Source organism: Curcuma longa, unplaced genomic scaffold (genome assembly GCF_044706935.1).
Source record: "Curcuma longa cultivar G26 ecotype Majalengka, Jawa Barat unplaced genomic scaffold, ITB_CL_G26_1.1 utg31682_np1212_342060_RagTag, whole genome shotgun sequence".
In the NCBI taxonomy this organism is placed as follows: Eukaryota; Viridiplantae; Streptophyta; class Magnoliopsida; order Zingiberales; family Zingiberaceae; genus Curcuma; species Curcuma longa.
Genome location: NW_027435601.1, coordinates 134,374 through 157,229, shown reverse-complemented (window position 1 = coordinate 157,229; position 22,856 = coordinate 134,374). Strand labels below are relative to the sequence as shown.

General features: G+C 36.2%; 2 protein-coding genes across 2 annotated transcripts; both read right to left on the bottom strand.

The window, feature by feature from the left end:
* Window positions 1-252: 252 nt before the first annotated feature.
* Window positions 253-18,728, bottom strand: LOC141820267 (integrin-linked protein kinase 1-like). Its single transcript, XM_074707555.1, has 12 exons — window positions 18,012-18,728; window positions 17,766-17,840; window positions 17,566-17,670; window positions 16,859-16,944; window positions 15,564-15,684; window positions 15,216-15,295; window positions 12,680-12,742; window positions 12,488-12,603; window positions 8,196-8,281; window positions 3,742-3,869; window positions 712-843; window positions 253-456 (listed from the first exon to the last, which is right to left on the bottom strand). The coding sequence occupies exons 1-12, from the start codon at window positions 18,426-18,428 to the stop codon at window positions 450-452; spliced, it is 1,416 nt and encodes a 471-aa protein (XP_074563656.1). The 5' UTR covers window positions 18,429-18,728; the 3' UTR covers window positions 253-449.
* Window positions 18,729-20,370: 1,642 nt separating this feature from the next.
* Window positions 20,371-21,772, bottom strand: LOC141820257 (polygalacturonase-like). The gene is made up of 4 exons (XM_074707546.1): window positions 21,338-21,772; window positions 20,974-21,263; window positions 20,667-20,895; window positions 20,371-20,589 (listed from the first exon to the last, which is right to left on the bottom strand). Exons 1-4 carry the CDS (start codon window positions 21,770-21,772, stop codon window positions 20,371-20,373), a joined length of 1,173 nt encoding a protein of 390 aa, XP_074563647.1.
* Window positions 21,773-22,856: the final 1,084 nt, after the last annotated feature.

Genomic DNA, 22,856 nt, shown 5'->3' with positions numbered 1-22,856 from the left:
CATAATGCTGTATAGTGTATACTGACTGAACTGTATAATTTCTTTGAATTAATTATTACTAATACAATTCTGTAGGGCTTTTTACAATAATGATTAATTAAATCACTTATTGTTCTAATGTCACCTTAAACAACAATTGAGTGTTCCATTGGAAGCTTTTGTAGATCCCACAGGCCACAGCACTGAAAATTGTTGTTCCCTATTTCCGTTAGCTTTTTCATCTATTAATTCGAATTTATTGCAAGACATACGTACCAACAAAAGTCTTTTGCTGAATTCCTTACAGCTTAAAAGTTTAATGTCAACAAGTTTATTGATTTTAAGATCACAATCAGTCTCAGCTCTTTACCAAAAAAACTGATCTTTTATTACTAAGAATCATTATATAGAGAGAGGCAAATATGACATACGAGTTACTTAGGGCCTGTAGTTGGAGCCTTCTCCTGGAATTATTTCCTGCAAATGAAGGAACTACGGATCAGCATTTTTTCTACAGACAATCAATATGCTACTTGCCAAACACATTTTGACTAGTATTGAAGTTTAAAGATTTAGCAAACGCCAAAGGTGAGAAACTTGGGACTGGAAAACCAGGCTATGAGTAACTGAGGCATGATTCAGCAGCCAAATTTCACATAGCAAAAGGAGAAAAGAAGCATCATTTGTTGTTCTAAAGTTAACTGGAGGGTGATGGATGGATAACAGATATACCAAGGAAGTTTGAAGTTCTCTCTCCATCTGCTCTGCTTTGCACGTTTATCATACATCTTTTCGAGCCGCAGAATAATCTCTGAGAATGTTGGTCGGATTGCAGGCTGCACATCCCAGCATTCTTCAATTAACCTGCAGCAAGGTCATAAAACAAAATGTAACTTACTTCATGCCAAAAAATAATTGCTGCTTTAATTTGCTCCAAAACATGAAAGAAAACCACAGAAGCAGGTTAGGAATTTGAATAACCAAAAATAAGAACGTCTACTATAAATCTATAAGATACAATCCATCCTCAAAATTTAGAATTGAGTTCGGTTCAATCCTCAATAAACCACCTAATGTCGGGTCGTAGTCTAATAGTTCAAATAATCCCATATTCAGCATTTTAAGTCTGATCGTTTGTTATATAATTTTAGTTAGAATTTTAAGACAGACATTTGAGTCGTTCTAATCTTTAGAAAGATAGTTTCAATTTTGACTGATATTAAAATTCTTGAGTGTGAGTAGAATAGTTGGGAAAACATATTTAGTCTAAATTTCCAAATAGTTCTGTGAACATGCTTTAGTTCAATATGATATTTATGGTCCTAGTTGAGCTTATTCAATAATTGCTTTTAAATAATTGGTTACTTCTATCAACCTAGTCAAGAATAATATGAATTTTATTAATAAAAAAACTTTTGAAGTCTACTATATTTTTTCTCCTTTCTATGATAAATTTTCCTATTGCCTATTTTCACTTTAGGAAGTGATAATGCTAAAATATATTTTTTACTTAAGGAATCTTTTAGCAACCATCTTGTCCTCGTACATCTCAATAGAATAATATAGTTGAAAGAAAGAATTGCCACATGATTGAGATTGCTCATATTGTTCCGAATGCATGTTATCTCCATAATCAAATGTTCTTCACTATCCTATTCACTCATGATCTCATATACTATCTTTTGCATAAGGTATATAGGCAAAATTGATTTATGCATCTCCTATTTCCCGACAGATATAAACTACTAAAGTACCATCCGAAGAAGTCAAGTATGTCTTTCTCATCTACTCTTGATTGTAAATGAGATATTATTGTTACTCTCGCGCATTATGAATAAATCACTTTTTTTAGTCCACTCTATTTTTCTAAGAAAATTCCTCATTTACTTCTAAGTTTGTGACTGGGTGCTTCCACTTTTTACACATTTGTCTATTTTATAACCTTTTCAACTAGCACTACATCTTGTCCTAGATCCATTTGGAACCTTACTTGCTAATATGTTTTTGTTTCTTCTTTAGCATCACATTCCAGTTCATGTTATTTATCCTATGTTGCATTGTTACCTAGCTATTATGTTTTTATTTCTTCTTTAGCATCACATTCTATTCCTATTCCTATGACTGTGTTTAAGGAACTGTCCAATTCAAATGAAGACAAGGCTATGGTTAAGCCATTTTAGTGCCTTAGATGACTAAGATTGCTTCAGATCCATATTCCGAGGCCCCTTCATCAATTGGATATCAAAAGATTCATTCTCGAGAGGGACATTGCAAAAGAAGTATATATAGAACAACCATGAGATTTGTTGCTTAGGGGAATAGATTTAATATGTGAATTGAAGAGGCCTTTGAATCATGTAATCTCCTAGAGCATGGTTAGTAAATGTAGTTAGGCATTCCTTCAAATTGAGATGATCAAAAGTCTCTCAGATCTAGTATGTCGTCGTACTTCTCCATCTGAAAAGCATAGTCTTCTTATCATCTATATATGGATAATATTGTCATACCTGTGAAAGAGATCATAAGGCTAAAATACTGTGTTCGTTAACACTTTCAGATCAAGAATTAGGTAATTTAGGATATTTTTTAACATAAAGATGATCCGCTCAAAGCTAGATATATCTTGCAGCAGAAATATCTACTAGTTATATTCAAAGAAATTAATATGCTAAGAGCTAAACCAATTGATACTTCTACGAATTCTAATTGCAAATTGATACTAGAACATGGCGACACATTGACTTATCCAGGAATGTCCAGAAGGACTAAACTAAACCACTTTACAATTGCAATAATTAGCATATCATTTGCATTAACACGTGATGAGACGATTTCTTGAAGTTTCATGTCATGAACATTTGGAGGTAGCCTTGAGAATGCTGAGATACATGAAGAGTGCTCCAAGGAAGGTTTCTTTTATTAAGATTGTGATCACCTTTAGATTATGGGGTATACTGATCTTTACTGGGTAGATTCTCCCACAAATAAGAGATCAATCTTAGATTATTATGTACTTTCGGGAGTTAAACTAATTCCTTAGAAAAACAAGTAGTAAATAGCCAAATTAAGCATAGAGGCAAGTAATCAGTAGTTGATTACTGAATTTGCACATGCTCCTAAATGTTAATAAAATTGTACTGCAACAACCAAACTGCATTGCAGACAATATCTAATATGTTCATAAGAGAACACAATATACAGAAATTGATTGCCACTTTGTTAAAGAGAAAGTGCAATTTAATAAAATTGTCAAATTTGTCACCTATAACAATCAATTAGAGGTTTTACCAACAAAGTAACCAGAATCGAGTATATTACATTTACATAATATCTTTAAGTCAATCTAAGGGGAGCGTTAGTAACCTAAATATAGATAATAAGGATTCACTTTATAAAAAATTACCTTGATGCTTCTCTCCTACACTCCCCAATGCTTTCATAATTTTTTGAAAACCAACCCATTCACAATGTTATTAATCACAGTTAGCTAACAGATTTGCATTAGGCATGACAAATTAAACAAGGATGATAAGATCCCATGACTTATAAACTTCATAAAGCATGCCAACCATCATAGTCAATAAAGATATGTGAGAAGAGTTTTAAAAAAGCAATTATTTACAGTTTTGTTTATTTTTTCTCTAAGCTCAAGAAAAATTCAACTGCAGCAAATTAACTTAATTATATTATGTTGACTTAAACCCAAGATGTGGAAACCTGAATATGACACATGGGTCTCTTTTATTAAGATGGTAGACTTACTCAAATAAATCAGGCAGATTAGTCTTAGATTTGATCTTTAGTGGTGATGGTCTGTAGTTGTCTAAGCATATCATTTTAGCGATTTCTTTGGGAGCCTTGGAGTGGAAAGCTGGAATTCCTTCGATCATCTGAGTTTGCACAATAAAATATTGGTCAACTTAATCAAAATTACATCTGAATTACATAAGCTAGCATATGAAAAGAGGTATCAGACTCAGAATGATGCATGCAACAGAACATCGACAGTTGTAAGGTAGAAAATGATTAGTTCTCATATGAAAATGATCATCTCCCTTTCATCATGTTTCTTCTATGTTTCCATCAAACCTCTATAGACTTTTAAATTTTAACATAAAGGGGAAGAGGGGAAGCTAGATGGAACTTATTCATAGTCATATATCAAGAATTAAAGTTTGCTGCATTTCTTTCTAAGCTATCTGATCAGGGTAATAGTATGCTTCCATGGATTCAGATGCTCACATACATAAATGCATAAAAAATGTATACTATAGCTGTGGAACAGGTGCAAACACATTGAAGGCACTTTATGGTAACCAAAAAATGATTAATGAGCTAGACACAGACACATCATAATGGATATACATACTCCCATAGAGCAAGGGTCGTGATACCGAGCCATGTTGGTCAGCATGAGAGAAATTTAGGATTTCGCTCGTCAACCGACACTGAAATTATTTCGGCACCAGTTCTAGGTGCAGCCGCAAGGCAGAAGTAGCCTCGCATCGTCCTCCGCGAGATCACAAGGCCGCCACAACCTCACGATGGCCACGCTATGTCCTGTGCATGGTTGCGAGGCCGCCATGACCTCACAGCAGCCTTGCAAAGGCCTCCACAAATTCATGAGGTTGTGGCGGCCTTGCAGGCTAAGTTTCCTACTGCCACAAGGCTCACCTTAGAGATTGATATTAGTGTCAAAAATTAAATTGTCTCTTGTGTGGGTGCATGAATTATTCAAACATTGGGCCAAACCTAGGACTGGGCAAGCATTTGGGAGACTCTTTCAAGGTGGATGATGTTCGTACAATTGATATTGAATTATGGAGTAACTAATGTATTAATTGGGATTCAGCCCAATTTTATTGGGCAGGAGCATGCTGTCGTAAATGGTCAAAGGAGCCAAGAGGTGAATTACAAGTAACGAGCAGAGTTATTAAGTGGGGGAAAACTTACGAATGGTCAAACCAAACTTAACATGATTAAGCTAAGTAGGAAGGCATTATGGAAAATCAAGAGGAGAAGGGATTGTTCTATTATATGAGGTTTCATTTAGGTATCTTAGACAATTTAATCAATTTGCAAGTAGTGCAAGGTGTTGAAATTTGTATTCCTATTGAACGTGGTGAACATGGTTGTTATATATACCTGAGGTGGCATATGGTCAATCGTATTGTTAGTTGGAGTTGTGCATTTTACAAGACTAGTTATTGTTGCATGGCACATGATAATGATCTTAGTCCTCACTTTGGAGGAGTGATCTCAAGCATTATTGATAGGCTTCGGCGATCTATAGACTATATTGTGATTTATGTCATTGCACTGGAGGAATGACCTCGCATGTTATCGATGGGCTTCGGTGGTTTATATATAATATTTAGACAATGTCTCAAAGCTAGACAAGTAATCTCACATGTTACTGGTGGGGCATTGCCATTTATATACAATATTAGGACTATATCCTGACATTAGAGTGATCCTGAGTATTATCAATCGGTTTCCATCATATATACATTATACTGGAATTATATCCCCGACTAGAGGAATGATTTCACACATCATTGATGGGTTTCTATGGTTCTATATGTATATCATACATGAGAAAACAATAGTATCTAGAGATAGATATAATGGTGAATTGTTTGAGAACCTAGCAATCAATGTATTTGTGGCCCTTGGCTAAGGAACAACCCATTGTATTCTTACAATGTTAACCTAGGTGTCCATGTTGCAAACTTAGTAGCGTAACCATTCAATCAATGCAGATCTTCAACACAAACATCTCTTAGAGGAAGGGAATAATGGAAATGTGGAGGACAAAGTGGAGTGAACTAGGGAAGCAATTGGGTGCGAATATTAGGAGCACTTGAGAACATAACTTGGCTCAACACAAGAAGGTGAAGTTACTTGCTGATCTTCCAGAATGGAATGAAACTCAACACAGACTCCAAACATATTCTACTTTCTCCAAACCAAACACCAGTTAGTGGGGGGAGGAGAAGGGCGATGATGCAAGGGGAAGTGCGAAGGTGGTTGAGGATGGCAATGGGGCACAGAAGGGAAGAGGAGAGAGAGAAGATGGACCTTTAATCATCATTTAAGCCCAAAGGTGTAATAGATAAAAGTTTTTTTTAGGAATTAACACAAAAATAAAGATGACTGCATAGTTTCAAAAAGCATTAGTATGATTTAAATAAGTTAATACTTAAATAAGCTGCAAGCTATTAGTGGGATAACTTAAATTTAAGTCAATATGATTAAATTTAAATTGGTTTAATTGAATCACATAAGATTTTTTAACTGCATATACAGACTGCATATATTATATATTCAGATATATGTGGTAGCTAACAATTCCCCTTCAAAATTTGCCCAGGCGAATGCATGTGGATGAGGCATTTTTTTTCTAAAACCATGGTTAACTACCAAAAAGATGCAAAATATAACAAGATGTTAAGCAATCAAACTTATAAGGTTTTGCAACTGAAGTTATTACGTCTTGCACAGACACATGTGCAAGCCAAGTAGGGGTTTTCTAAAAACATAGTTAACTGAAAAAAGATGTTATGTCAAAGAGGCAATCAAACTTAAGGGTTTTGCAGTTGAATAAGTTATGTAATCCAACAAGTTAGATGTGCTATCTAACGAACAAGATCAGTGCAAGTAACAAAATAACCCTAAAACATTATCTATGGGAGTATGCTGTCAACCAAGTTAAGCATTCACCTACTTCATTATAAGGGAATAAAGAGTAAATTATCTTAGTTGGATCATAGAATACTACAGACTTCTATTATGAAAACAACTCCAGCAATACCCATCATTCAAGTTCATTGAATTGTAGAACATTTATATGAAATGCCTAAGGATTTGTATTACGGAGCATTTATATGAAAATCTACAGTAAGCATTTAGTTTTTAAGTTTTGAATAAGGTTTAAGTTTCAACCCTGTTCCGCATATCAATTTGTAAGTAGGACAATAAGTCTCATCACCAACTCAAAACAATTTCTTAAACTGTAGTTTACCAAACCACGCCCTTTGTAATTGAGAATGACTAAAAGGAATCTCTATAATCTTTAACCAAAAAGTCTCTATCTTCCCAGAAATCCTTGATTACCGGATGAAAGTTATTTCACAAAATAACTATTAAATTTTTCATCAAGATAATAAAATATCAATATTGTACTTAGGGCACCTACAAGCACATAGTAGTCAAAATATTTATTTTAGAAAGCACAAGATGATTTGCAAATCCACTTGAACTTAAAAAATTGATACAAAATAGAACCCAAACTCATCTTAGAGTCGAATTATTCATCACATTGATGTTTTGGGCACAACAAAAATTAATATGTTCTACTTAGGGTGTCTAAAATTTCATATGATCAAAATCAATGATTTTGAAGGTGAAATTAGCTTGCACTCAAAACATACCATAAAATATGCAGAAATTCTTTGAAATTTAACCATTACTAAGAATTAAACACCTTAAGTAGAACTTATTAAGATTCCTTGTGTTCTTGAAAGTCAATGTTAATATAAAAGCATTTGATAAGATAATTTGTAATCAACTCTCATATATTTTTGTCAATTTTATATGCACAAGCTGATTTTCTAATCAGTTTGGATCAGCATTTGATTAGTAGAATGTTGATTTTTTTTAAATGCCCACAAGAGTTTATTTTGATATAAAAAAAATAAACCACAAGATGTTTTATAAAAACAATTGGCACATAGTGTGTCAATTTCCAAAGTGCAAGTCAATTTGCAAATCATCTTGCGTCTTTAAAATAAAAGATTCTAGCCATCATGAACTTCTAAAATTCTATAAGTAGAGTACTATACTTCTTGTGTCTAAAAAAGTTTAGTTTGATGAAAATTCTGACTGTAAGTTGTTTTGTAAATTGGATTTTGAATCACTCTTTGTCAATTCAAACGTGCAACTTGAAGATCAAAGATTTAGATTTCTTCAGTCCAAAAATTTATTTTGGTGAAAAACATGACCACAACTTGTTTTGATAAACAACTTGTGCTTCTGCAATCAAGAAAATTATGGGAAGAGGGACACTTTTCTTTGGTAAAATTGATCATAAGAGCATCTTTTGATCATTCTCAATTACAAAGAGCATGGCTAAATTGCCCAAAAGGAATTGCTCAAGCATTTTTGCTGAATTATTTTTTGCACAAACTCAATCAAATGAGAGATTTAAAACAAACCTCAAAAAGAATGAAACTGAAGGAGAATGCATCAACGCTTCTATCAAATGTTTCATTGTTGTACAGCTCTGGTGCTATGTACTGACCTATAGTAAGTAGAAGATATCATTTAGAATTACAAATATAAAATATAAGAAAATGGAGGACATAGCTGCAATTTCAAAATCAGATTTTCGATCAACTTCCATTAACTATGTTGAAGTATGTAACATGATTCTCCAGCACTACAATTCACTAGTTACTAACGTGTCTAATTGTTGGGGGTCAGTTACTACATTTGAGATTTTTGACATTAGAAGCTCCAAATGGATCTCCAAATAGTCATTTAAGCATATGAAGGTTGATCAACAAGCTCTTCCAATAATACCTAGGCTAAGATGACTCACTATAATGACATGGAAATATATTTCAAAAGTCAATGTCTACCATGAATCTTTATAAATCCTACTGTACAAGGTTGATTGCATGGAGTGATAGGTACTCAAAGATAGGAGAATCAGATTTAATTGTCAATTAGAAAGTTATAAAAGTGTATAAGATAGCAGGAAGATATTATCACCAGTCAAGCCTAAAGTTTCTTTTACTTTTGCAATTAATTTTTAATTGAGCAGAAAAGAAGAGGGCATTGGTCTTCAGGCTCTGAGAATCAAATATTTAGGTTAACATACAAATTATTATAGTATTAGTGGAACCAGAATGAACAGTTCTGAAAGAAGAAACTTGTGAACCAACTAAAGTTAGTTAATTCCAGACACTTAGCTAGAAAAGAAGAAAATAAAAAGGGAAAAGAGGAACAAAAGAATGAAGTGGATTTTTTAAACTAACATAAATTCATAGATATGGTTGATTTAAGTCAATGATACGATCCCCAAATAGACATATTCAAATAACCCCTTCAAAATATTATCTTTTAGAATAAGCTATTAGATTTGTTATTAATTTACATTAGGTCATTAGATTTATTATTATTTACCCTTTCAAAATATCAAAATAGGTTATTAGGCTTATTAATAATTTTTATATTGATGTGGCATTATTGTTTGACTATAAATAGAGCCATTATGCAATCTTTTAGAGAACAGAAAAAAGTGATTCAATTAAATAATCAAATTACTATGGTTATTGAAGGTCGATCCCTCGAAGTGATCATTTTATCCCTTTCTTTCATCCTTTTCTCTATTTTCCTTCGAGATAGGATGCGTGTTTCTATCAATTTAGTATCAAAGCGAGGTTAATTTCATATTATGACAAATTGAAAATCCTATGAAGATAAATTCCCTTATTAGCAAAGTAGAAATCCTACCGGATTTATTTCTAAAACAAAAAGATATTTTCTCCTACACGACACATCAAATGATTCAAAGGTGGAGATAGCTTCTTTGCTTCTGGAAAGGCTCTCCGGGTATTGAGATAGCTTCTTTGCTTCTGGATGGAGAGGCTCTCCGATGGTATTAATTATTTATGTCATATCATGAATTGCAACATGGGAGGAGTTTGTAAATGGTCTTCTCACTTGTTTCATACCTCACGAGTATGATAATGCAGATGAGGAGTTATCCAAAATTTAACAATCACAACGGTAGCAGAATATCATAGTTGCTTTCTTCGACTCTCTAACCAAGCTCATGATCGGTCAAAATGAAAATTAGTGAACACTTTTATTGAAGAACTTCATCTTAACATCCAAAAAGATGTGAAGACGTACTATCCTCTCACTATAAAAATTGCATTGTCCTTTGCACGATCGCAAGAAGAGAAAATCAATGAGGAAGCATGAAGAAATAATAAGTGGCATCGAAGTCATCAATGTACGCAAAACAGAATAATGATGGATGAACCAATAAAAGACTCAAAGAAAAGAAGAAGAAGAAATGATATCAATGAAGAAGAAATACAAGATGTTGCTATGACAAAATCAATTCATGCCTTAGAAGGATTACAACCTCCACAAATAATAAAGGCAAAAGGATTTGCTGAACAACAAGATAGTTATAGAGACAATGTACATGAGGAGCTAAACTTTGATAGCGATAAGAAGAATTTATCCATCACAATCATCATAACACCTATAATTGAAGTCATTGCATCTACACCAAACTCTACTTCCATCATTCAAGTGAACAAAGCAATAATACCTTGTCATCTTCAACAACATCTGATAAATCATGGAGTATTTTTTCATCATAACTTGATGAGGACCCGATGCAAGGCTAAGCGAAGGAAAAAAAGTATCGGTATGCTCATAAACTTTCAACAAAGACCCAAAATAATACACTTCATTATCAAAAGAATTTTTTGAACTTAAGAAAGAATCATAAAAGGTCATTTGTTTTCATCCCAAAGAGATTTCAATTGGTGCACAACAAGAAGATATTTTATGCAAATCATCGAAAGAAAAAGAAGAAAAAGATCAACCTTTGTTTTGTGGGACAGTGGAATGATACGATCCCTAAATAGACATATTCAAATAACCCCTTCAAAATATTATCCTTTAGAATAAGTTATTAGATTTGTTATTAATTTAGATTAGGTCATTATATATATTATTATTTTCCTTTTCAAAATATTAGAATAGGTTATTAGACTTATTAATAATTTTTATATTGATTTCGCATTATTGTATGGCTATATATAAAGTCATTATATAATCTTTTGAGACAAACAATAAAGTAATATGATTAGTTAATCAAATTTGTTTGATCATTGGAGGTTGATCCCCTCGAAGTGATCATCTTATACTTTTTCTTTTATCCTTTTCTCTATTTCCCTATGAGATAGGATGGGGGGTTCCTATTAATCAAGTTCATTAGAAAATCTTCTTAATCAACATCATCATCGTTGTCAACAAACCATGTTTGTCCCAACTCATTTGCAATTGGATACATGAATTCGGTACCTATTTTTGTGACCTTTATGCAAGGGCATATCATTAGTAACACAAATCCTCTAAATCAATGATCAAAGAAGAGAAAATAAGAAAGAGTAAAAAGGCTTGAAGGAAGAAAACAGAGAAGAGGGGATGGGGGAGGAAAATGGAACTAGAACGAGAGAAAAGAGATGAAGCCAAAGTCAGACAGCTATGTGGCACAACCTAGCGTGACGACCAAGGGCTTGTGCATGCCCAAGCAATGCAATTGAGGGATCTGTCTAGAACACATTATATGCTTTGAGGAGCATTCAGAAAGTATTGGAAGATCTTTTTAAGGTCAGACTCAGCAAAGAGGACTTTGTTCTTCTGAGTGCTCCTGGTGAGTCCAGACTTGTTCGACAAGATTTTTTTTGTTTGCTTTCTCCATCAAACTTGGCGGTCCAGAGAGGTGTGGTGTTTTTTGTCCATGATTTATTTAGATTTTCTATATTTAGCTGTCATACAGATACAAGATTGGTTTCTCACTGCTCAGATAAATGTTATAACATTGTTGTTATTTTTTCTTGAGGGTCTTCATACTTGTCATCTTGTGGTGCTGTAAGAGATTGTTGTTGATTGCACATAAGGTGTTTTGTATTAACTTCGCCAAGGGATGAAGCTTTTGTTGCAAGGATGTGGTTGACAGACACCTGTATTCTAGGTGCACTGAGATGATTCTGTGAACAGTTGGAGATAAAGGATTAGCTTATGTATCCTATTGAGGTTGATCCAATGGAAGATTTCTTGTTATAATTGTTCCTAATAAGCAATATCAAATTGATAAACACAGCAGGAAGAACATCAATGATATAAACGAACAAATGCATAGAGTTGACACATGCGAATTAATTGTTTGATAAGCTATTTTGTGATCATTATTTTGAACCGCTAGGTTCTTTCTGGTAATCAACTCCTGAGGTTAGACAATGCCTATTTGTGTCTATCCCATGAGATATTTCCATTGCTCATACCACTTGGTCCAAGGTTTTTACACAAAGTCCCTTTTATTCAAATAAAAGGCCTTTAGATTAAGTTTGTGATGGATAAACAAAGTTCTACAACTGTATATAATCACACTATCATGCCAATTTACCAGATGTATGTGTATAAACTTGTTATCAAAATGTTTATTAGATGCCAATCTTTGTAATTTTGTATGGTTAAAAAAAACTTAAATTTAAATGTTTCTCTTTTATGTTTTTTAAATTCTTATATTTTTAATAGGTTTCATTTTCTTTTTAGTCTGATATTCATCAGAATAATACAGGTAGCATATAAATTCTGACTGATTTACATCTTCCAGATCTATTGAATACTTTAGCTCCTGATTGGTACAATTATTCTCAAGAGTATATATCTTTAGCATGAAAAGAGTGTCACTTACTGTCAATATGAGCCATTGGATTAGTTAACTTGTATCTGTCAGGCGTTACTTTCAACATTTTAATCAAGCCAAAGCCTGCCACCTTCAACTGACCACCATCATCTAGCAAAATATTTCTGGCACCTTGCGATAAATCAAAATCATCTAGTATGTATGTCATCATAACTAATTTCAGGTATTTGTTAATCTTACTTTGAACTTAGGTTGCAATGAATAATTGGATCTGGTTTGCACTCATGAAGGTAGTTTATGCCCCTGAAACAAGAAACAATCAATATTTTGTCAGGAAACTTCCATTTTCAAGATGGTTTGTCAGATCAAGTTTGTATTAAAATTGCATAGTTTGCATCTTTTTCATAATCTAGATTCCCGTAAAGATGTATGCTTGAAGAATTGAAGAGAACAGGAAACAAGAAAGAGAATGAATAATTTGTAGCAGAAGAAATATGAAAAACATTACAAAAGCAGTGAGCTCTACTGAAGATATAATAGCCAATCATGCGCAGAGGAAAAATCAAAGAACAAACCAATGTAACATGAATGATAAGGGCAGCCCCGTGCACGAAGCTCCCGTCAATTCAAGGTCCCGGGAAAGAGTCTATTGTACGTAGCCTTACCCTGCTTTATAAGAGGTTGTTTTCGAGACTCAAACCCGTGACCTCTAAGTCACACGACAACAACTTTACCATTGTGTCAAGGCTCCCCTTCAATGTAACATAAATGATACACGAGATTATTTATTCCTTACTCTACACACCATCCTAAGTGCACAACATCAATTTAGACTTTAACAGGTCAATGGGAATGAGTATGTTTCTTCAACTGTCTTTTCTTCATCCTCTTATTTTTCTTTTTCTTTTTCCTTCCTCCTTCCACTTAGTGGGATAAGGCTACATCCCCCTCCTAATGTCAATCAGCACTGCCTCTGCCACATGGTGTATTGTCAACACCAAAACAATGTTATTCCAACTGACCATCGAAACTTGGCAACACAATTAGACTTCAAACCTTGATTAGAATTATACTATAGGATCAAAATTACACACAAGAACCACAATACAACAAAATAACATTCATTTCTGATGTTTGATTTAGAGTTTTCCTACTAAATATTTGGATCTCTCTTTCCTCTCTAATTGAAAATAGTAGACTTTGACCTATAAACAAATTGAACCTGGAAGGCAGACAATTCTTCTTCAGGTAGCATGGTATTGATGAGTATTTTCAAACTCCCAACTTGGGTTGCAAATGCCAGAAACACCAAATGTGCTTTCCCTTAACAGGTTGAGAAGTAGCACAAGGCATTGATTAGAAAAGTAGCCATGCTGAATGAAACAACCACTAGTGGTGCTTTCTCTGTAGTAATTTGCTTTCATGATTTTCACTGATCAACAAACTCCGTGTTAGCCTTGGATTCTTTACTGTCATTTACAATATCAACATAGCCATCATGTGTGATAGATAGTTTGTGAAGTTCTACATTAGCATATCACATATCCATCTAATAGAATTATTTGATCTTTACTGACCAACTGAACACCTAACAAGGTGTAAGCATTGGATTCTTTAGTGCAATTTACATTAGAAACAAACAATCATGTGTAGTAGATCATCTGCAAGGTTCTACAATGGCATATCCTTCTAATAGTAGTGTTGGTGGGTGTTATTTACTAAGTAGCACTTTTCTTGATCTATCTTGATTAAATCTGAATCCATCAACTAAGGGTGGCTGTGTGCACTCTTCTTGTAAGGAAAGGGAAAACATCCTCCAAAACATAATGACGCGATGAAAATCAGCCGCCTCGTTAGACATCAATAACGAAGCTTCCTCTCGTGATGTGGTTGGACCAACATGGATCAACATGCGTCAAAGGGGGACAAAATTACCAAGCGAGGCCCTTTCAATGCTTAAGTCACCATACTATCATGGAAGCAATAGAACAATAAATGTACAAGAAAGTAATGGCGAGATTAGGTTGGTTATGAGAGATTAGATTATCGTACCATTGTCAACCTTAGTATTTATAGAGTATTATGGTCCAAAACCTTAATGAGTATTGGATCTTATGGATTGTGGATTGCAGGCTATCTGTGGGTTATGCCCAATTATAACCCTCATACAACTGCGTTAAAATTGAGCCACATAGGTTGGACATGCTGAGCTAGGGAGGGGATCACTATCCTAGGATATCACGAGTCCTACTTCAAGTCAAGTCGAGGAACTGGAGTGTGTGAGACTCGATAAGAGTGTTTTGGACAGCAGGATGTCGAAGTGGGCAGTAGCTGGACAAGGCTGATAAGATCAAATTGGCAAGGAGCTAGAGCATAACTTTTCTTGATGGTGGAGCTACAAGGGCAAGAGACTGAGCTAGGGAGGTCGGTCGTTGGTAACAGAGCTGAAGGGGAAAAAGATTAAGCTAGACAGATCGGCCACTTGTGATACCCACATACAATCACTATTCATCCCTCCCCCCCCCCCCCCTAGCGTATTTGGTCAATTCCACACAATCAATCCCAACACCTTTCTCATAAAAAAGTGAAAATGAAGATGACTTCTCCCTTAAATTTTTCAACCAATATAAATAATACAAGCAATTTGGCATCTACTTCCTTTACAGTGTCATAAATTATTGAGGATCACAATAGCTAGCAATAATTATTCATGGATTACAATAGAAAATTTACAATTATAATAGTAACTTGGAAGGGAAGAGCAGATAAAACATGCCTAGCAATGTCTAGAGCAAACCGAAGAGCTTTGATAATCTTTAGATGCCCTTTCTTTCTAAGATAGCTTTCAAAGTCGCCCTGAGTTTCAAAAACAACAGAATGATTGATATGTCATAGCCATGATTGGGATCACATAACAGAGCCATTTTTAGAAAGACAAGATGAGAATTCCAGGTATCTTGAGAAATCGGAATGTAAACAGCAACACATGGTTTACTAATTAGGAGAGAAAGAAGGTACAACTGGTAATATTTTGACCACATTAAGGCATGGATTTCTTGGTGAAGCAATTAACTGAGAGGTTTTTATGCTAAAACCTATACATGTGATATTCAATGCAACTTACCTTGGGAAGGTATTCAGAAACGATCATCATGGGTATATTTTGAGTAACAGCTCCAACAAACTGAATCAAGTTAGGATGTCGAGCCTTCAGCATAAGGGTCAGCTCATTCTTGAAACCATTTCTGTAGATGTAAATGACCAAGAGAAAAGCAGTAAGTTCTAATTATTTGGTGCTAGCTACATGAAAATAGAGTTAGGATCCATGTTGACAATGGTATTATGTTCATTTTAATCAAGATTCGGTCTTGGCAATTAAAGTGTTTTTGGTGTAGAAACAAGAACATTAAGCCAAAGGGTTGATTACCAAATATATCCTAACGTTTACCACTGTGAACAAACCTATCCCCATCATTCAATGCTAACAAGTCTATTATGAACTATTTAAAAATTTTAAGAATTATAACTCCCCACTAATTTTGTCATTCAATTAAGGCTAAATATAGACATAGAACCTCAAAAACTGGCAATTCAATTATAACAAGTACATTGAAGCACTTAAGAAATCTAAGAACTGCAAGTTAGAAGAAGAAAGATGTAGAATGGAGCTCTCCACTACAGTATTCCATATAATAGCTATGCATACATGCTAGCAAGTGGCGCTGATGCTCTGGATGTTATATTGCACTTTAACTAATATAAATTGTAAGCATGAAATTTAACAAATAACTTCACTAAAGTAGGCACTTAAATATACCTAAATGATTAAAACTAATATAATTCAGTTTCATTGCTAAAATTATTTTATTTGATTCTTGAGCTTATTTGAACTATAATAAAATATTATTTCCCCACACAAACAAGTCAGTTTACTATTTCTTTCTTGTGGTGTAGGACTTCACCCTCTAAACTTATGTTGTATAAGATAAAGAACCAATTACATCTCCAAACACCTGATACATAGCCAATTTTGCTTTAACTAAGGCTGCAGCTCTGGTGAAGAGAGATCAACAATGGTAATAAAAAGAAGCAACATCCTGAAAAAACATTTTTTAGCTCAAGGGGCTAATCTTACTATCTGGACTTGAAGAATGCTCAGTTAGTATCAATATGATATTGAAACTTCAATTTAGAGAAACTAACATGTTCTCCATTCCAGTAAAGAAAATCAAGTTCAGTGGCCAGTAAGATGTAAATTCAACTCAGAGAAGCAATCCCTTAACAATAAACAGTTACTCAAATTGGATCTATACATGTGTGGGATAAACAATATGGCATTAAGATGTCTTCCAAAGAAACCTGAATACGAACCAATATGATGCAGCAAACATTTGTATCATAGAAAAGAGGAAATAATACATGGTTTCTGCATCTGAACAGGCATCCTGCTCTAACATCTTAACAGTGACCTTTGTTCCATTCCACTTAGCAACGTGACATGATTCCTAACAACCGAGACAATATAAAACAGTCAAAAAGAGAAAAATAATAATTGTAATATTAATATTAAAATAAAATACAATAAATAAATATTTCAGATTAAGACCAGAAAACTAAACAGGAACGAGTAGAACTTATGACAATTGAACGAAATAGAAAACAAACAGGGATAAATGAATGAAACCTTCACAATTACACAGAACAAGCATTAATACAAACTGGAAGTTAGAAAACTAAGTTATTACAGCATAGCTAGTTCAGAAACTAGTTGTGTCAGAATATCCTTCAGAAACCAGTTATTTCTTCTTTCTTTTCTTTGTATCTGCTTCCCCTATGGTTTTTATTTCGTTTTAATCATATTTATTGTATTGAAATGTTTTTCATAACTATCAAACAGATTTTTTTCAATTATGTTCATTATGTTACTCCAACAAAAATATGCGCACCATGAGTACACACAAAATTTAAGATTTTACAATGATACATTTGATAAATCAAAATTTGAATGGGTCAATTATACCTATATTTTTGTGTGTTATATACTGCTACAGACCTTAGCACAACTCCAAAGCAACATTTTTCTTCTGAAAAACTAACAACAGGAGCATTTAAAGAAAAGCACGGACCTTAGTGAGCTCATCACCATGCCGGAAATGAAGCTCTTCGGGATTCAGCTCATATTCAGGAACTTCTTTGGGATCAAACACAGTCATCGGAGCTTTTCTAATTTTCTGTGGACAGTTACCATAGTTTTGAGAAGCATACAACCAGGAATAGAAGGGAGTTTTTCAGTTTCAAAAAAGAAGATTTCTGATTCATATCCCACCGGTGTTTTGGCACCTCTAAATTTCAAGAGATTGTACACTTCATCGTGACCATAGTATTTAGCATCTGCAGCAGCCTGCATTTAGGTAAGCCAAGCATCAAATAAAGGAATGAATATGGCAGAACAATTGCCTTAAGTGGCTTCTACCAGTCACTGATGACAAAAAAGAAAAAAGAAAAACAATCCAATTTGAAAGCATCGCACAGCTCAAACGCCAGAAGTAGGAAAAGTGTGTAGACCTCATACCGTGCTTCCCCATCGATCTCTAGCATCGACGTTCGCCCTCCAGCTGAGCAACAGCCTGACGACATCTACATGACCTTCGCACGCAGCAATGTGCAGCGCCGTCCGGCCATCGAGGTCGATGTTGTTTACATCCACCCCATCCTTAAGGAGTTCCTCGAGCCCCTGTACGTCACCCTGGCACGCCATGAACAGAAGCTGCATAGTGGCATCCAGATTCTCCGGCACACCCAACTCCACCTTTTCCAGGCTCCTCCGGTTGGGGTCGAGCGACGATTGGCGCCCAAAGGCGAACCGTCGTGAGCTTCCAAGCCGCGGGTCCATAGAGGCCTGCCGACGAAAGCTGAACCTGCTCAGAGACAGAGACCCCAGCGAGAGCTGCCGCGAGACTCCTCGCCTCAGCTTCCCCACCACGTCCATCGCCACAACGATTCAGATCGATGCGATATCGGTACAAGGCAGGAAAACGGACTCGGACAAACAAACAAAAAAGAAAAGAAAAAAATCCTGGTTATCAAATTAGAGCTCCCAGAACGCCGATTTCATCGAAAATCAAAGAGGGCGACGATTTCAGATCTCTGTGTTCTTCAATCGCGGAATCTGGATGATCTAAGGGTGGTCCGTCCTTCCTTTTCTTGCGGGAGCGAGAAGTAGCCGACGCCTTTTCACTCCTTCGAAGTGAGAGAACAGTCGGCAATGTCAATGGGATTCGATCCAAGAGTCGACTCCCACGTCTCATCCGTGGACGGCGGAAAGCAGGTAGGTCGATAAGATTGTCCGATACCCATCTTGCAATTATTGGAGTGGATCCCACAGCGTGAAACAGGGGAGAAGAGAAGGCGCGCCTAAAAAAACAAATGTTACTTGGGTAAACGAGAGCAAGATAAGGAATGGGGCCCGCGAGAGGATTCGTTATTATTAGTAAAATTCAAGTTGTTTTTAAAAATAAATAAAATAAATATTTTTGAGGGAGTTGGTTGGGGTCGATAAGAATTTAATACTAATTATATTGCTTGTATGTTAGATAATGATAGTTCCAATTACTTAATGGCTTAGTTCTTTGTTATTTTGATTTGGAGAAAATTTTCAAATTTGTCAAATATAATATATTAATCTAAAAAATTTATCTCACTTTTTATCATTGCACTATAGCTCTGAAGGTCTAGCATCTTATTTAATTTTACATTTGATATCAGGATGATATTATCTAGAATAATTGATTATAAAATTGCATATGATGTTAAAGAGGATGAATAACACTATAAAAAAATTAATTATCAAGTTTTAAGCACAGTAGAAATAATAGATGATTTAAAGTTATAAGCATAATAAAAATCAGAAATGAAGTAATAAAGAAAAATGCTCTAGGATAAATGGATTTAGATGATTCGGAACTCGAAATTCTACTCCATGGCTTATAGGCCCGTATGATGAGTCAACTCATAAAAAAAGTATTAATTTTCTAAATATCAGAGACCTTCCGAATAGGAAGAAACTTTTTCCACCAAACTTTTATCAGATATAATAGATCAAGAGCGCTAAAAGACTTGTATAAATAACAAATTTTGCAGATTTTGCTTTGGTTTCATCAAGACTTCAATCATTATCCATTTCAATAATTTATATATATATATATATAATATCAATTTTGATATATCAAAACTTCTTATTTGTCAATAAATCTCATCTCTATGTCAAGAGATCTCACCTTCTGAGTCTTCTTAGTTTTTACTAAATATCTAGTCAACCTTATCCTGATAAGACTTCTTATCTTATCAGCATACTTTGCTCCAAAATCTTCTTTATCTATCAACTTTTGGATTATTCTATAACTGCTGGTATTTGTTAAATGTTCAATCAATCTCAATCCATTTAAAATCCACCCATATGCTAATGCATGTCTATTAGATTTAATATCAAATATTCTAAGCCTACGCACTTAACACACAAAGTAAGTAACATGATATGAATTTAGCTTTAAATCTTTGCTAAACACATTAAATGGACTCAATCACTTAGAACATAATTACATAAACTAAACTTAAATTAGCTATAGAGAAACACTCCGAGGCTTAGAAAGAAAGAGTTTGGTTTAGAATATAATTCAATAGGATTAATAATATTATTGCAAATTAAATAGCAATTTCATAACCAGTCTTAATTAGATGAACACATATATATATATAATCACTGGTACAATCCCGGGCGTCTCTCGATCGGCATCTGGCTCATCAGCTCCCTCCTGGCGCCACCGGCTGGCACCACGGCGGCCGACCACCACCGGAGACATGGCTAGCTAGCAAGCTAATTCTTTTACCTACTACAGTTAATAATTTAATTATTAATGTTCGATATCATGAAATTAAATACAGCTGGGGGGATTGATGGTGCCGGATGTGCTCCCTTCCGCGTTCTTGCAGTAGGCCTGCGCTTCCTTGTTCTCGTAAGTGAGCTTTATGTCGCTCAGCGACAAACCACTGCACGGATTGCTCGCGCTGCAGTCGAACTTCACAGCCACCGGCGTCGCCGACGACCCCTGGATGTCATCGTACGACACCCCGCTGATCTTGACTCCCGAACTCTGTGGCAATTAATTCGTTTAATTACCTTAATTTTCGCTTCGAGATTTTAATTCCGATCATCGGAATCGAGCCGTACCTGGCCGGGGCAATTGACGTCGCCGGGGCAGTAGTTCTGGTCGACCACGATCGGATACCGGGCGTCCTTCATGACGGCGTGGGCGAAGGTGACGCCCCTGACGAAGCCGGAGTAGCTCGTGCCCCACGTCTTGATCCTTAGCCCGTTCTGCGTCCCGGAGAAGACCACCGACGTCACCGTGATGTTCTGCACCCCGGCCTCCGACGCCGTTCCGCCCAGGCTCCCGATGCTGCAACAGATTAAAATTCTTTAATCATATGATTCGATCGCCATTGATGACACACGACGACATCATCATGATATCCACCTGATGCCGTGTCCTGGGCCGCAGTTGACCTTCTCGATCCACACGCCGGAGGCTCCCTGGCCCATGGAAATGCAATCGTCGCCGGTCTTTATCTTGGTGCTGAGGACGGTGATCTCGCTGGACATTTGAATGTGGATGCCATCGGTGTTGGGGCTGTCTCCGGGAGCGATGATCCTGGCGCCCTGCACCTTGACGCTGCTGCTGCCGAAGATGGAGATGTGGAACAGCTCGCTGTTGAGCGACCTCAGTCCGCGGATGACCACGTTCTTCGATTCCGACACGCTCAACGACTGCACGCTAGCTCCACTGATTAATTAGCATGAAAATATTAATTCAATCGGCCTGTTAAAGCGTAATCGATTACCGTGGCGCCTTGCGGGCAGCTGCGGCCGGCGTTCTTGCACGCCCAGAAGGCCTGGCCCCGGCCGTCGATGGTGCCGCCGAGGACAGACACGCCGTCCACGTACCTGAAGAGCAACCAGTTGGCGGCGGAGGTGTAGCCGGCAGGAGCGACGAGGGTGCCGCGGATGAGGATCCTGATGGCGCTGTTGTTGCAGGGGCCTTGGAAGGTCGCGGCCTGTGCCACCAGGAACCGGCCGGCAGGCACGTAGATGGTCGCCGGCTCAGCGGCACCGCAGGCGGAGGACCACGCGGAGAGGAATGCCTCGGTCGAGTCGGCTCGGCCGTCGGCCTCGGCGCCGTAGTCAGTTACGTTGTACGTGGCGGCCATTGCTGCCCTGAGGAGGGAGAGGCAGACGCAGAGACTGCAGGCGATCATCGTTGTCGTTGCTTTCGCCATTGTATTGCTGTTTGTGCGATTTGATTTCTCTCGCTTGGGTATTTATAGAAAGAAGATATATCGATGGGGAATTTCTCGGTTACGGAAGGTAAAAGGTTGGTGATGGTTTGGCCGTTATTTTTCTGCGTCGCCATTAATGGAGACTGCGTGCGCTCACATGGCATGGCAGCCTCATCTTCCGCCATTATTGTTATTTAATTATCTCTGTGACTTCCCTGTGGTGGTAACGTACGATCGATGAACCTGAAAGAAGCAATATGATAAATAGCTAGGTGATTAAACATGATTATTGTGCCCATGTGCATGGAATTGTGATATCATTTCAGAGGAACTTTCATCTCTGCTGTGCATGTAAGTGAGGTTTGAATTCTCTAACAGAGCGTTTGAGGTTTAGATCTTGATGATAATTAATCTAATTCCAAGACTAATAAAAAATAAAGGTGATGCTAATCTAATTCCAAGAATCATGTTGTGCACCACATGTGCTCAGTAAACTAGAACAGGAAGGAAAAGCAAGAGTGAGATTATATATAGCCATAATTTGAGATGGCATCTTTTGGTGAAACGTTGACTCAATGCTCTCTCTCTCTCTCTCTCTCTCCTTGTTCTTGATGGCTGCTTTTCTAAATCACAAGCAAAGCCATAGGATACTTTCAAGTACAAGATTACATGATAAAGCAAAACTGTAATACAAGAAACCTCATTTTTATTCAAAACGTGAAGATCTTGTATTGTTGCTGAATGTAGTATGAGGTTATCGAGTTTGATTAGCTAATATTTCTAATGGATATAGGCATCCAGATTAAGATAAGTCAATGAGGATTTCATTTTGAGTTATATTAATCGATCTTCTTTATTTTATTCTGTGGGAGGATTCAATGAATTGGTAGGGAACTTGCAAAAAATTAGCGAGTTTTCTTGCGATTCAAGGTCGATATAGCCGACCATGTAAATGACTTGTATGCTCGTATTCATGCACCAAAGTATCATTGTCTTTCAGCTCAAGTTTCCAGAAAGACGGCTAATGATTGAATTCAATCTATCATGTTCTCACAGCAGCACAACCACCACAAGTTAAGCAGAA

Coding starts and splice junctions, on each gene's coding strand:
- LOC141820267 (XM_074707555.1), bottom strand. CDS start 18,428: ATGGACGTGGTGGGGAAGCTGAGGCGAGGAGTCTCGCGGCAGCTCTCG. Junction 12,604..12,679: donor CATTGCAACCTAAGTTCAAA/GTAAGATTAACA, acceptor GCAAGGTGCCAG/AAATATTTTGCTAGATGATG. Junction 3,870..8,195: donor TCAGTTTCATTCTTTTTGAG/GTTTGTTTTAAA, acceptor GTGCAAACTCAG/ATGATCGAAGGAATTCCAGC.
- LOC141820257 (XM_074707546.1), bottom strand. CDS start 21,772: ATGGCGAAAGCAACGACAACGATGATCGCCTGCAGTCTCTGCGTCTGC. Junction 21,264..21,337: donor GCTGCCCGCAAGGCGCCACG/GTAATCGATTAC, acceptor GCTAGCGTGCAG/TCGTTGAGCGTGTCGGAATC. Junction 20,590..20,666: donor ACGTCAATTGCCCCGGCCAG/GTACGGCTCGAT, acceptor TAATTGCCACAG/AGTTCGGGAGTCAAGATCAG.